This window comes from Nerophis lumbriciformis, linkage group LG02 (assembly GCF_033978685.3).
Source record: "Nerophis lumbriciformis linkage group LG02, RoL_Nlum_v2.1, whole genome shotgun sequence".
Taxonomy (NCBI): Eukaryota; Metazoa; Chordata; class Actinopteri; order Syngnathiformes; family Syngnathidae; genus Nerophis; species Nerophis lumbriciformis.
This window is the reverse complement of record NC_084549.2, coordinates 30,995,809-31,011,764: the sequence shown is the minus strand read 5'-3', so window position 1 is coordinate 31,011,764 and position 15,956 is coordinate 30,995,809. Positions and strand designations below refer to the sequence as shown.

At 40.3% G+C, this 15,956-nt stretch overlaps 2 protein-coding genes across 6 annotated transcripts in view; both read left to right on the top strand.

Annotated features, from left to right (window-relative positions):
- nid1a (nidogen 1a) overlaps positions 1-6,649 on the top strand; it is a 40,642-nt gene extending 33,993 nt beyond the window's left edge. Inside the window, exons 19-20 of the mRNA XM_061960762.2 lie at positions 5,599-5,711; positions 6,179-6,649. Of these exons, the coding sequence (XP_061816746.1) occupies positions 5,599-5,711; positions 6,179-6,309 (244 nt within the window). The 3' untranslated portion in view covers positions 6,310-6,649. The remainder of the gene's footprint in view (positions 1-5,598; positions 5,712-6,178) is intronic.
- Positions 6,650-8,329: 1,680 nt separating this feature from the next.
- Positions 8,330-15,956, top strand: part of lyst (lysosomal trafficking regulator) — a 103,816-nt gene continuing 96,189 nt past the window's right edge. For 3 of the 5 annotated variants that reach the window (XM_061960722.2, XM_061960732.2, XM_072916020.1), the window contains exons 1-2: positions 9,373-9,518; positions 9,598-9,833. In XM_061960722.2, coding sequence (XP_061816706.1) covers positions 9,753-9,833 — 81 coding nt within the window. In that variant the 5' untranslated portion in view covers positions 9,373-9,518; positions 9,598-9,752. Of the gene's footprint in view, positions 8,440-8,794; positions 8,833-9,372; positions 9,519-9,597; positions 9,834-15,956 lie in introns of those variants that run through there. The other 2 variants (XM_061960704.1, XM_061960713.1) reach the window with 2 other exon arrangements.

Below are 15,956 nucleotides of genomic sequence, written 5' to 3'. Positions count from 1 at the left end.
ATGTTGTGTTATGGTGCGGATGTTCTCCCGAAATATGTTTGTTATTCTTGTTTGGTGTGGGTTCACAGTGTGACGCATATTTGTAACAGTGTTAAAGTTGTTTATACGGCCACCCTCAGTGTGACCTGTATGGCTGTTGACCAAGTGTGGTTTGCATTCACTTATGTGTGTGAAAAGCCATAGATATTATGTGATTGGGCCGGCACGTAAAGGCAGTGCCTTTAAGGTTTATTGGTGCTCTGTACTTCTCCCTACATCCGTGTACACAGCGGCGTTTTAAAAAGTCATAAATATTACTTTGTGAAACCGATACCGATAATTTCCGATATCACATTGTAAAGCATTTATCGGCCGATAATATTGGCAGTCCGACATTATCGGACATCTCTAGTTCTATGTCAAGTGTTTTGAGTGTCTAGAAAAAGTGCTGTATAAATCTAATCCAGGGGTGTCCAAACTGTGACCCGCGGGCCATGTGCAGCCCGCCGGCGTCTTCAATTTAGCCCGTGAGACATCATGAGTTTAATAAGGAATCTAGGCATATAATGCTTGAAACTCATTGGAAAGTTGTCATCCTCTGGGGATCTGTGTAAAGGTTGCAGACTGCTTCTTTAAAGATCAAATAAAATATAAACATTTAAAACATCCAAATTACAAAATTATAGAATTCATTTAAAAAAAAATTTTTTTTCAAGATGTTGCTGAAGGTTTGCGGTGGTCCTGTGTGAATCTTGGTTGAATTACAAACTGCATGACTTCAGCTTCCACTGTGCCAGCGGAGAAATTTGGGGAGTAAGGTGTCTTGCTCAAGGGCACCTTTTTCATGAATGTGAAGGGGGATGGAGATTACGATTTATTCCCCCTCTTGCTGGTTGGGGCAATTGAACTCTGGGTCTTGTAATACAAGGGTCTTGTAGAAGAGCGGCGTGGCTCAGATGGTAGCTAGGATAGGATAGACTTTTTAATTTATCCCACAATAGGGAAATTACATTGTTGCAGTGCATGTTTTTACATACAGTAACAAGTAAAGCGTAATGAAAAACAAAAAAATAGTAATAAATACTAAATATTGCTCACTAGAGCGCCCCTGCCAGCAACTTGAGAGTTCCTGGTTTATTTCCAGCTCCCGCCATCCTAGTCACGACCGTTGTTTCATTAGGCAAGACACAAGGCCCCTTCTACACTACTGTAGTGAATCACACCTGAGCCATCATAAATTAATCAAATCTTTAATGGACATGTGAAAGTAAACAATGTGATAAAGAACATTTTACATCAATCAATCTAGGGATCTAGATATCTGGTCAGGATACTCCTCACTCTTTTGCCATCACCTTCATTGTCCATTCGTCTTTGCTGACTTTATATACTCTGGACCTAGACGTTGAGTCCGCGACATACATGGCAGACAATAACTGATACAGTCTGCTTTGCCAGTCCCAATGCATTCGCCGTTTTCCATAGTCTTCCCTTGTCGGCCAGGCTATACAAAGCACACGCTACCTTTTTTATCACGTCCACGGGAGCTCACATTCTCATTGTCTCTCCTTCGAAAAATGGACAAAGTTTTTCGCTAAGTAGAATCACAGCTGACCTGGACATTCGAAAGTTCTCTTGCCGTCTGTGAAGGGTTGTATCCGAAATAGCTGCAATCGCGCGTTTCCTTCTCTTAAGGTATTCATGTGTGATTTCCACAAGCGTCTGTACGTGTAGAAGAAGGTGAAACACGGGCTTGTCTGGATGGCTCGCCTCCATATTTAGCTCAGAGTTATGAAACCGCTTGTTATGAAGCTGGCTGTTGCGCGTTCTTTCTTACGTCACTTCCTGTGTGGGGCGCGGTCTTTCTGGCGTCACTTCCTCTCCGAACTCAGTTTGTAAACAATCGATGAGCTGAGCTAAGAGCCGGAGATTCAAGAAATACATGGCGCACTTACCCGTGGAAAAAATGATCCAAGGAGGGGAACCTTAAAGGGGAACATTATCACAATTTCAGAAGGGTTAAAACCATTAAAAATCAGTTCCCAGTGGCTTATTTTATTTTTCAAAGTTTTTTTCAAAATTTTACCCATCACGCAATATCCCTAAAAAAAGCTTCAAAGTGCCTGATTTTAACCATCGTTATATACACCCGTCTATTTTCCTGTGACGTCACACAGTGATGCCGATACAAACAAACATGGCGGATAGAATAGCAAGGTATAGCGACATTAGCTCGGATTCAGACTTGGATTTCAGCGGCTTTAGCGATTCAACAGATTACGCATGTATTGAAACGGATGGTTGTAGTGTGGAGGCAGGTAGCGAAAACGAACTTGAAGAAGAAACTGAAGCTATTGAGCCATATCGGTTTGAGCCATATGCAAGCGAAACCGACGAAAACGACACGACAGCCAGCGACACGGGAGAAAGCGAGGACGAATTCGGCGATCACCTTCTAACCAACGATTGGTATGTGTTTGTTTGGCATTAAAGGGAACTAACAACTATGAACTAGGTTTACAGCAGAGGTGGGACCAAGTCATTGTTTTGCAAGTCACAAGTAAGTCTCAAGTCTTTGCCCTCAAGTCCGAGTCAAGTCCCGAGTCAAGACAGGCAAGCCCCGAGTCAAGTCCAAAGTCAAGACTGGAAAGTCTCAAGTCAAGTCCTAAGTCCTGCATTTTGAGTTTCGAGTCCTTTCAAGTCCTTTTAACCACAGACTAATATATTAACACAGATTATGTATGCTTTTCAAACGCTGTATTTATTTATTAAAACAAGTGCATTTTAAATTGCAGGAAAGAAAATTGTGCTGACATTGCACTTTATAATAGCACTATTAACCAGTCATTTTAAACATTAACTCATTCCTTTACAGAACAAACACATTGAAAAATAAAGTGCAAATGTACTTATTTGTACAAAAGTGTTAACATTGAAAAAACATGACATATACGTGAACATAACAAAAAAGTTGTACTTTTTATATGTCAGGGCCCTATGCTGCATTGCATTTGCAAAAGACCAAATTAGCCAAGAGTCTGTCAGTCATTTGTGCACGATGGGGGCGTAGTATGATGCCACCATGGCTGAAAACTCGCTCCACTGGAGCACTGGAGGCAGGCACTGCCAAGACTCTCATGGCCACTCGGAACAGTGAAGGAAGAGTCTTCATGTTCAATGCCCAGAACAAAAGGGGGGAGAGAGTTGTTTTGGGTTGGTGCACTACTTGTAAGTGTATCTTGTGTTTTTTATGTTGATTTAATTAAAAAAAGAAAGAAAAAAAAATTATTTCTTGTGCGGCCCGATACCAATCGATCCACGGACCAGTACCGGGCCGCGGTCCGGTGGTTGGGGACCACTGAGGTAAACAACCAACAGTATGTCAGAAAGCTAGCTAAAACGGTACACATATTCATAATATAGTATACATTTTAACTGACCTTTATTTTACTATTTTTGTCTTTTTTTAGGTGGCTAAAATACGCGGTGCTGCTGACCGCCGTCTAACGTTATGTGTGATATATTGACTAACGTAACCCTGCTTAAAAAAAATCACTGAACAAAAAGTATGAATAAGGTAGTGAACTGCAACAGATTCCCGTGTTTGCAATAACGTTATAACGTTAGCAGTGAGTTTACAGCCTCACTGATTTAACTACACAGCAAATAAAAGTCACGTTACTTAGCCAATAAACGTTATCTTACATTCAAAACTTACCGTTCTTTGTGCAACTTCAAATGCCGGACGAAGTTGGAAGTTGTTGCCTCTCCATCAGTAATTTTCGAACCGCATGTGTTGCATATTGCAAACCGTTTTGTGTTGACCACCTCGTAATTTTTATACCCAAACGAAATTATTTTAGGTATCATTTTTTGTTCACTGGCGTGTGGTTTGGACATGTCTTCTTCGTTGGTTGTCCTGCAATTTGATTGGATGAATGCTGTGTGATGAAAACAAAGTAGATCTAATTTGATTGGCTGTTGTACTGACAGCACACCAGCTGACACACGCAACGCTGATAGACAAGTACACAATAAAAAATACGGAGCGCTCCCGAATAACTTTTTCATCTTTGGGTTTTGGGGAAAGTAGCAAGTCATGTCAAGTCATGTCAATTCAAAAGGCTCAAGTCCAAGTGAAGTCACAAGTCATTGATGTTAAAGTCTAAGTCGAGTTGCAAGTCTTTTTACATTTTGTCAAGTCGAGTCTAAAGTCATCAAATTCATGACTCGAGTCTGACTCGAGTCCAAGTCATGTGACTCGAGTCCACACCTCTGGTTTACAGCATATGAAATACATTTGGCAACAAAATGCACTTTGAGAGTGCAGACAGCCCATTTCAGGCGCGCTAAGAACATATATTTTTCCACGATTTCAGCACTCAGGTTAACCATACCTAAATAGACACAAAATACTGCATTACACAAGACTACCCGAATGTACTCGAATTATTGGTAAATACAGTTTATGTATAATAATTTACGTAAAACTGCGAGTAATGAATAACTTTTTCATCAATTAATATATTCTGTAGACATACCCTCATCCGCTTTCTATTCCTGAAAGCTGATCTGTCCAGTTTTGGAGTTGATGTCAGCATCTGCTTTGAGTGTCGCAGGATATCCACACATGCTTGCCATCTCTGTCGTAGCATAGCTTTCGTCGGTAAAGTGTGCGGAACAAACGACTGACCATTTCGTCGGCTTTCCCCAAAGCCTCGTATTTTGAACAAATTTCGTCCAATTTCTTGCCACTTTCGCATCTTTTGGCCACTGGTGCAACTTGAATCCGTCCCTGTTTGTGTTGTTACACCCTCCGACAACACACCGACGAAAGTGAGAAAATGGCGGATTGCTTCCCGATGTGACGTCACAACGTCATCGCTCCGAGAGCGAATATTAGAAAGGCGTTTAATTCGCCAAAATTCACCCATTTAGAGTTCGGAAATTGGTTGAAAAAATATATGGTCTTTTTTCTGCAACATCAAGGTATATATTGACGCTTACATAGGTCTGGTGATAATGTTCCCCTTTAAACGCTGGTTTAGTGTGGCTGACACGGTGCTTAGGCTAAATAATTATTCGTTTAAGGAGTTATCCGGCTTAATGTAGACAGGGCCTTAACCCTTGCTCCCGATGCCTCGTGATCAGCACCTATATTGGTAGCATATGTGTGAATGGGTGAATGTGACGTGTGATGCAAAGCGCTTTGGGTATCACTACAGATATAATAAAGCCCTATATAAAATACAGGCCATTTACCATTTAATTCACCATTTAAAAGTTCCGCCCACACTTAAACATTGCTTGAAAGCACAAAGCCATGATGTTCTCCCATGCATGCACCCTCTCACTAGTAGATTGTTGGGGGGGTTTGGTCTGTGTGTGTGTGTGTGTGTGTGTGGGGGGTGGGGGGGGTCGGAAGCCATCGGAAGAAATGGCAGCTGCTTGCAATTTCTCCACTTGAGTGGGGGGAAGGTAGAGACACTTGGACATCAAATAACTCTGCCAGTTACATCTGCCCACACTTACTCACTCTTGACAGACTTGATGGGAAACACCCAGACGCGGATACTTTGTGAGTCTGGAATTGCTCACCTCTTGCATTGTTTACAACAGGGACGCCGTGGTTGCAGTGGACCGCTACACCGGCAAGGAGTCTGATGAGTTCCAGCCTCAAAAACGTACTAAGTTATACGGGATCGCCATAACTTATGCCCAGTGTCCTTCAGGTAAAGGTGACGACTGTATGAACTCATGTTGATATTTTCTCTGCCTGGCAACCTCTAAATATTGCTGCCCTGCTCAAGAGCCATTCGTAGAAAGGACTTGACCTTTGCACATTTATGGCTGATTCCGGTTTTATGACCACTGTGCCCCCTTTTGAAGCATTCCAAGTGGGTTTTACAAGCTTACAAATTGTAGGTTGTCTGACTGACCTGGGAAAAAAAAGCAAGATAAATTGTGCATCCATCAGTGAGTGAGAAGATGACTGATGTTAGTGAACACAGACCTCATCCTCCCTACTAGATAAGACTGCACGGAATGTGGAGACCAGTGGGAGGGCCTCTAACATCTGCTGTTAGCTATGTGTTTTCTTTAAGCATGTATTTAGCTGTTGAACAAACCATTTCCTGTTGCTCCCTGCTATGTAGCTTTATAAGAATGTCTTCCTGAGTCCCTATGCTTCCTCTTGCAGGACAAAACTACTGTGCGGTGAACAACGGCGGCTGTACTCACCTCTGCTTAGCAACACCGAACGGTCGCTCCTGCAAATGCCCCGGCAATGCATTTGAAGTAGGCTGTGTAGAGACAGACAGCGGGTACTGAAGCAAGGCAGCAAATTAAGAGCCACTCAGCAGTTACTTAGCTGTCACTTCTGAAAGAAGAAAAAAATGCCACTGAAGTCCTGAATTTAATGTTTCATCGTCATTTGCATTTTTTACATGATAAACCTCCCCCAACAGAATTGTAAATACAAACACTATGATGTTGACATGTTTCCCGAGTGCACATAAACTAAGACTAAAACTCAAGGGATTAGTAATTTAATGTGAATTTATAGCAACACATGACTCCTGCTGGCTGTGGCTTGTTTGGGTTATTGTCAGGCTTGTGGGATGAGTTTACATGCTGGGCAGCGAATCAATAAACACGTTTTTCTAACAGGCTTGTTTGCTGTGTTTGTGGTTTGACTGTCATGGTAGAGACCTCTTGTGGTCAGTAGAGTTCATTACAAATACAAAAAAAATAATACTTGGTGCAGTTTTCTTAACATTCTGGTATTTTGACATGGAACCAAATTCAGTAAAAAACACCTGCATAAAGTGACGTCAAATGTGACATCGTTTCCTCCCAAACTCGAATATTCCAAAACCAATATGCTATTATTTTTTACGTTCTGTGTGTCATTTTTCCATTTTTGTAACGGATGTCAACTAGTATGGCACACATTCGAAGCCTTAAGAGCTGCGCTGGACAATGAGTTGAGAATTCAGGGCTTTATTAGTGCTGCTCTACACAACTATCACACAGTGGGGATGAAAAGCTTCTATATTTTACCATAACATTATGATTTTCTGCATGCTGTTTTGCTGATTCAATGCATATGTTTACATTTGAGTTAAAGTTAAAAAGTTAAAGTACCAATGATTGTCACACACACACACTAGGTTGGTGAAATTAATCTCTGCTTTTGACCCATCACCCTTGATCACCCCCTGGGAGGTGAGGGGAGCAGTGAGCAGCAGCGGTGGCCGCGCCCGGGAATTTTTGGTGATTTCACCCCCAATTCCAACCCTTGATGCTGAGTGCCAAGCGGGGAGGTAATGGGTCCGACAAGGGGACCAGGACCTATATGCGCTACATGAAATTGCATACCTTTTTAAACTTTATGTATCCAATATTGCAACAAATATATTATCATACATAGAAACATTTTCATTTTGTTAAAATAAATATAAATACTTAACAATCTGCTTGACTTATGATTTTAACACAGGTTATCCATCAAATTGTACACTGTAAAAATGATAAAAGATTTTGTATGATAATATTATGATACATTTTACAGCATATTACTGTAAATGGAAAAAACTACCACTGTTTTTTACGGCAAAATTATGTTGACTAAGCTGCCAGGTTTTTTTTGTACCGTGAAATCTACAGTTGCTTTTACAATGTATTATTGTAAATGGAAAAACGGTACATTTGTTTTTGACAGTGTATTACTGTAAATGGAAAAACGGTACCAAATGTTTATAGTAAAAAACTGGCAGCTCAGTTGCCAACATTTTTAAAAAGTGGTACTGTTTTTCCTTTTAATGTGATTGTAAAAACAAACAAACAAACAAAAAACCCTATGTTTTACAGTAAAATCTGCCACCTTTTTACTGTAAAATCTACAGGGTTATTTTTTTACTATAGGTTAAAAATAGATTTGGTAATCATATGCAGAGTCAAATTCGTATATGATGCGGCCCTCAATAAAAACCAGTTTTGACACCACTGGCTTATCTGGTGCGCATTTCAAGCAAACGGACGAGAGATACCAAAAACGACAAGCATGAACGCACCCTTACAGTCAAATTGCATGTTTTTGTCGTGGTCGTATTACCGCATTTTAATTGTACTGTAACTTGTAACCAAAATATCGAAACATCTCATGTAGGTTATGTAACACATTCCAAAATATAATTTCATACTTATACTTACCTTCATGAGAGTGGCCATCAATAAAAAACACTATTATTATATAAAAGGCAGAATTTTTTAAATGCAGGCATTGAATTGGTGGTTGTTGCAATTGTACCTGAACGCACCATTCCTACAGCTCTGATTGATTGGGGAATTACTCGTGCGTCATCCAATGGAAACAAATCGGAGTCAACAACAACGTCACTGACAATGAAAACTGAGGAATTTGCCCTCATTTTTGTCGTAAGGAATGTTGTTAATATGGTACGCAACCATTTTTGGACATCAAAAGTAGTACGTCCACATTTTTCTGTGCTAAGGCTATCCTATTACTGTCAGTAAAGTAATGATTTTAGTGATTTCGCAATGAATTCGCCCTTGACTAGTACTGATTCCTCATATACTGCTCGAGCGACTCTAAACTGTACTATGTGTGTCCTACTACCTCTACCAAGAATATTGGTAGACAAAAATACGGTATAAATGTGTTTTTGTAAACAAATATCTATTAAGATAAGGCATATCAAGCGTAGATTTAGACGCATCGCCGTGTATAGAGGAGTTGTTTATACCTGCAGTCATGAACGAGGGTCTACATTTTTAATAATCCTCAGCTTGGCTAACACTCGCTGACTGTTTTTTATGGGGCAAAATGAGGTATGTATAAAAAATACCTTTTGCAATTCGACACAAAGCACACAACGAAATATGCCTAAAAACTGCTGGTACTTCAGTGCGTGCGGATATCCATGTGCTCGCTTCTCAATGCTCCACAAACTGTTTCGACTGCTGCCGTAATACACACAGGATACGGCGAAACGACACGACTGCTAGGAGCTAATATATCAGGAAATGTTTTCAAGGCGTTGCATTAAAAGTTAAAGTCATTATTTTACAGTGAATCTATTAAAAAGTGGCTTATTTTATACATAACACGGTTCGAAATAATTTAATTCACAATAGTGTGGTCTAACTGAGGGAAAACAGATCAGACACTGTCTAAATGGAATTTCCACATAAATGTAAATAATTAATAATTCGTTTTTTTTCAAGCACTGGTTTTGTTTCATTGAAATTATTAGTTAAGTTTTATTCTATTCCTTAATTATTGTATAGGTTAGTTCAAAACAGTGGTCTGTGAGGAAAGAGCGTGAACCAAACAAAGGAGTTCCTTTATTTTGAAAATGCGCCCAGAGCGGAAACGATGAGCCTGCTAAGTGTGGTTACTTCATCGCCTGTCACATCTAAGCTAGCTAGCTATGTGGCTAGTTTTATCGCTTATATCCATGTTATTTGCTTCATGATGCAGTGTGTCACGAGTTGCGGATCCCAGGCTAGTAAAGGTAGGCTGTTGTCTTACGTGGGTGTTTGACAGCCATTTCTGGGCGAGGAAAAGTGTCACAATGTTGTGTGCCTCTGCAGATGCTGAATGAAAAAGAGACGAGCGCATGAATCTGCTATGAACGACCCAGGAACACATTTGGGGTTCTGGACGACGCCTGGCGGGGAAATCTGGGAAATTTTATTTGGTTCTTCCTGGATTCTTCTACACCTTGGTTGGTGTTGGCGTGGAAGACATGGTCAGTCCACTGCAGGGCGACTTGTCCTATGCGTGGGAAAAGTACATGGACTGTAGGCTTCAAGGAGCAGATCTGCAGGTATGTGCTGCACACCACCTTGCTTTTTACTCATCCATTTTCCTAGAGTAGAATTTTTACTATTACAACTACATTTTTTTCAAGCCGACTCAAATAAACTTCTTGCTTTGCAAGATTGATACTTATAACTGATAACTTAATCGTATCTATTAATTTTAGGTGTCTTGGTAGGCTTTCAAAGTGGTTGAGGTTTGATGTGTTGGGGTTTGATGTTTTTTTCCCCCCTCCTTGCGTAATGTTTGCTGGGGGTGTAACGGTACACAAAAATTTCGGTTCGGTACGTACCTCGGTTCATTTTCGGTACAGTAAGAAAACAACAAAATATACATTTTTGGGTTATTTATTTACCAAATTTGCAAAATCTTCCACCAAAAATATTTTTCTGAGTGGAATATTTGATGTGAAGTAATCAGAACCTTGGATAGGTCAATTATTCATAATAACATTGATTTTGAGTCAATATTATGTTTTGAACAATGACAGTTTGAAAGGAAAAAAAACAGCTTTGTTTTATTAGTCAACATTGCAACTTTTTCTAAATTACATTTAACCTTTATCTTTTTTATTTCACTTTTGTTATGTGTTTGTTTATTTTAATAGTATTTTTAGAATGTGCCGTGGGCCTTTAAAACAGCTGTGGGCCGCAAATGGCCTCCGAGGCACACTTTTGACACCCCTGCTATAGATAATAAAAAATTAAATCTGATAAATCTATGAATAAAAAGCAGAGCCTGGCGACGCATGTGCGTTTATCATAACTCTCTCACTCTCTCTGTCTCTGCCCCTCCCTCACGAATGCTGCTGCGCGCACAATTTGTTTTGTTTTCAACCCCTTCTTAACCCTGAATGTACATTGAAAATACACGCAACCCTAACTCAAAATGCCGGACATTTGAGGCATTTAAGAAACTCCGCCCTCACAGCTCCGCAAAAGAGGACATGTCCGGTGAAAAGAGGACGTATGGTCAGTCTAGGGCTGGGCGATATATCGATATACGCGATATATCGCGGGTTTGTCTCTGTGCGATATAGAAAATGACTATATCGTGATATCGAGTATACGTTCTCACGCAGTTGCTTTTAGCTGCGGGCAGGCTCTCCTCCTCTTTCCAGTCTCTCCTTCTCACAGACAGACAAGCGCACCTTCTTACACTGTCACGTCATACGTCACATACGTCATCCGCCCTCCCCGAGCAGAGAGGTAGCAGCATGGCTAACGTTAGCTGTGATGATAGCGGAGTGGTGCGAGCGCGAATACAAGAGAAAGAAGGTGCGAATCTGGTAACAAATGGAGGAATAATTAATTCCCCCAAAAAACAGCATGGGGTACATCGTCTGGCGGTGGTTTGGCTTCAAGTAAGATGTGGAACAGACAACTGTAATTTGTAAAGTGTGGGGCAAAAGCTTTGCTATAAAAAGTAGCATTACTGCTGTAACAAACAGTTCAGGGTGTCCCAAGTTACCGGAGTGTGTTAGTAAGGAGTAGGAGGAGTTTTGTCCCTCCAGAGTTGTTGCCGTAGGGCTGTGACGTAGGGTGTGTGTGAAAGTGGAAGGAGGTGTATGATGTTGACATTAAAGAAGCGGTGGCTAACGAACCTGCTCTAATGTTTCCCGTTTATTATTTTATTAGATAAGTACACTGTATAGGCAAACCCAGGACACTCGGCTACACTGCTAATATGTAGCATCATTTTAAAAGTCACCCGCCAGACAATGAAGAGGGCTTACTCCGCACGTCAACATCTCCGTTTGGAGCCACACGTCCACACCATCAAAATGCCGAGGCAAACATTTCCAGATCAACACCGTATGAAAAAAATAGTGATTTTTTTTTAGGTGTGATTTCCTTCTCTGCATGAAAGTTTAAAAGTAGCATATATTAATGCAGTATGAAGAAGAATGTTTTAATGTAGACACATAGAATCATCATACTGCTGTGATTATATGCATCAAGTGTTCATTCAAGGCTAAGGCAAAATATCGAGATATATATCGTGTATCGCGATATGGCCTTAAAATATTGCGATATTAAAAAAAGGCAATATCGCCCAGCCCTAGGTCAGTCTATCGTAGCCCCTTAGCTGCTAGCATGCCATGTGTTGTGCCTCGGTGTGCACTGTTTACACAACGTGCGTTACGCTACTTAATATGTCTGTGTGGAAACTTGTTCGGTACACCTCCGAACCGAACTGGAACCCCCGTACTGAAACGGTTCAATACAAATACACGTACCATTACACCCCTAATGTTTGCAGAATATTTGGTGTAAATAGCAAGAAAAATGTCTTCCTCTGAAACACTGAAGTAGTCCCACGCGATCGACTTTACATAATTAACTTTACAGCAGGGGCGGGAAAAAGAGATGATTGATTTGCTCACCATAACCCACCAACAATCTTGCCTCATTGGTACGTTGATAATGTTATCGGTATGTCATCTTTACATTATTGTAATGTCCTGCTTCTGATCAAGGAGAGACAAAACCGCTGAAGCGCATTTATTTGTAATGAACACATTGAACCGGACCTGCTGTCTACCTCAACTCATGCCAGTCACTCCACACGCATACTGCTAACCCTCAGCTAACACAGCTAACCCTTGTTGACGTCACATTTCACTCAACAGCAGGGGCACCGCCTTTTAAAAGCATACACTCAGTCACCGATATTAGATGATGCACTCTCATCTTGTGAAACATCTCTCAACGGCACACGCCAAATGGTTAAGGTTTTTTGAAAAAAGTAATGCAATAATTGCTTTCTCTGGTACCTTATAACATTTATTAAAGAGTAATCCTGTTGGTAATTAAGTTACTTTTTTAGTACCGTGGTTTTGATAAATAATTGCTTTTTTAAAGGATTTTTCCCAGAACTGATCAGTATGTAATATTTAGGGGTGTCCCGAGCCAACATTTATGTCGGATATCCGCAAAGAACAATTATTGAATGATATTGGCTAGCATCTAAAATCTTTGATATAAGCTCTGATACTGGCAGTCAAATGTGCTTTTGGTAGCCATCCACAAGCTTCTGGCAAACGTCTGGTTGAATTTTTGACCACTCCTCTTGACAAAATTGGTGCAGTTCAGCTAAATTTGTTGGTTTTCTGACATGGACTTGTTTCTTCAGCATTGTTCACACGTTTAAGTCAGGACTTTGGGAAGGCCATTCTAAAACCTTAATTCTAGCCTGATTTAGCCATTCCTTTAGCACTTTTGACATGAAACAAAAATTGAGCTGTTTGGCCACAATACCCAGCAATATGTTTGGAGTAGAAAAGGTGAGGCCTTAAATCCCAGGAACACCATTCCTACCGTCAAGCATGGTGGTGGTAGTATTATGCTCTGGGCCTGTTTTGCTGCCAATGGAACTGGTGCTTTACAGATAGTAAATGGGACAATGAAAAAGGAGGATTACCTCCAAATTCTTCAAGACAGCCTAAAATCATCAGCCCGGAGGTTGGGTCTTGGGCGCAGTTGGGTGTTCCAACAGGACAATGACCCCAAACACACGTCAAAAGTGGTAAAGGAAGGGCTAAATCAGGCGAAAATTAAGGTTTTAGTCCTGACTTAAATGTGTGGACAATGCTGAAGAAACAAGTCCATGTCAGAAAACCAACTGAACTGCACCATTTTTGTCAAGAGGAGTGGTCAAAAAACTCAACCAGAAGCTTGTGGATGGCTACCAAAAGCGCCTTATTGCAATGAAACTTGCCAAGGAACATGTAACCAAATATTAACATTTCTGTATGTATACTTTTGACCCAGCAGATTTGGTCACATTTTCAGTAGACCCATAATAAATTCATAAAAGAACCAAACTTCATGAATGTTTATTGTGACCATCAAGTATGTGCTCCAATCACTCTTATCACAAAAAAATAAGAGTTATAGAAATTATTGGAAACTCAAGACAGCCATGACATTATGTTCTTTACAAGTGTATGTAAACTTTTAAACGTGACTGTATGTAATACGTGCCCTTATCTGAAAAATATTGCAGTCTAAAACCCCACAAGTGTCAAATAATTATAGTTGCATATCATTGACACATTAAGTTTCTCGGCAAAAGCATATTAGAAAGTATTCAGTAACAAATGTGTCCACATCTTTCAATGAATTGAATCATGACTAATAATGAATTATTGTGACTATTAGGTGTTGCCAAATACAAATTAACACTCTACATCAAAAGCATAAATGTGTCATAAGGTTAGTATTTTTCATACCTGCCATTGTTCTTTTACGTAATTTCACTTGATCAAACAATCCACACTACAAAATAAAGTATTTACTACGACGCATGCTGATATTGTATCGGGTTGATATCAGTATAGGCCAGTACTCAAGGCTCCGATTTCAGTATTGTATCGGAAGTGAAGATGTTGTATGGAAGTTGTCAAACTTTTTTTTATTGAGGGCCACAACACAAATATGGCTGCCCTCAGAGGGCCGCATGTTCATTTGAATGCTCTACAAAGACAAGATATTTGATGTTCAAACTCATAAACTTTTTTTTTTTTTGCAAATAATAATTAACTTAGAATTTCATGGCTGCAACACGTGCCAAAGTAGTTGGGAAAGGGCATTTTCACTACTGTGTTACATCAACTTTTTCTTTTAACAACACTCAATAAACGATTGGGAACTGAGGAAACTAATTGTTGAAGCTTTGAAAATGGAATTCTTTCCCATTCTTGTTTTATGTAGAGCTTCAGTCGTTCACCAGTCCGGGGTCTCCGCTGTTGTATTTTACGCTTCATAATGCGCCACACATTTTCGATGGGAGACAGGTCTGGACTGCAGTCGCGGCCAGGAAAGTACCCGCACTCTTTTTTTACGAAGCCACGCTGTTGTAACACGTGCTGAATGTGGCTTGGCATTGTCTTGCTGAAATAAGCAGGGGAGTCCTTGAAAAAGACGGCGCTTAGATGGCAGCATATGTTGTTCCAAAACCTGTATGTACCTTTCAGCATTAATGGTGCCTTCACAGATGTGTAAGTTACCCATGCCTTGGGCACTCATGCACCCCCATACCATCACAGATGCTGGCGTTTGAATTTTGCGTCGATAACAGTCTGGATGGTTCGCTTCTCCTTTGGTCCGGATGACACGATGTCGAATATTTCCAAAAACAATTTGAAATGTGGACTCGTCAGACCACAGAACACTTTTCCACTTTGCATGAGTCCATCTTAGATGATCTCAGGCCCAGAGAATCCGGCGGCGTTTCTGGATGTTGTTGATAAATGGCTTTCGCTTTGCATAGTAGAGCTTTAACTTGCACTTACAGATGTAGCGACAAACTGTATTTAGTGACAGTGGTTTTCTGAAGTGTTCCTGAGCCCATGTGGTAATATCCTTTAGAGATTGATGTCGGTTTTTGATACAGTGCCGTCTGAGGGATCGAAGGTCACGGTAATTCAATGTTGGTTTCCGGCCATGCCGCTTACGTGGAGTGATTTCTCCAGATTCTCTGAACCTTTTGATGATATTATGGACCGTAGATGTTGAAATCCCAAAATTTCTTGCAATTGCACTTTGAGAAACGTTCTTAAACTGTTTGACTATTTGCTCACACAGTTGTGGACAAAGGGGTGTACCTCACCCCATCCTTTCTTGTGAAAGACTGAGCATTTTTTGGGAAGCTGTTTTTATACCCAATCATGGCACCCACCTGTTCCCAATTAGCCTGCACACCTGTGGGATGTTCCAAATAAGTGTTTGATGAGCATTTCTCAACTTTATCAGTATTTATTGCCACCTTTCCCAACTTCTTTGTCACGTGTTGCTGGCATCAAATTCTAAAGTTAATGATTATTTGCAAAAAAAAAAAAGTTTATCAGTTTGAACATCAAATATGTTGTCTTTGTAGCATATTCAACTGAAACTCTTTTTGATTACTATATTTTTTACCAACAGATTGATGGATAACTTGCTTTGCTTGTTGCAGGACCAATATTAAAGTAACAACATATGCAATCGGACGTAGTACATTTTTCTGTCGAAAGTGAACGAATAATACGTTCCTTTAGTCAGAAAGTGCCTTTTTGCTGGCCACATATATGACTTTGCCGGCCACATAAAATAATGCGGTGTACTGCATAAAATTAAGTGGAGGGCCA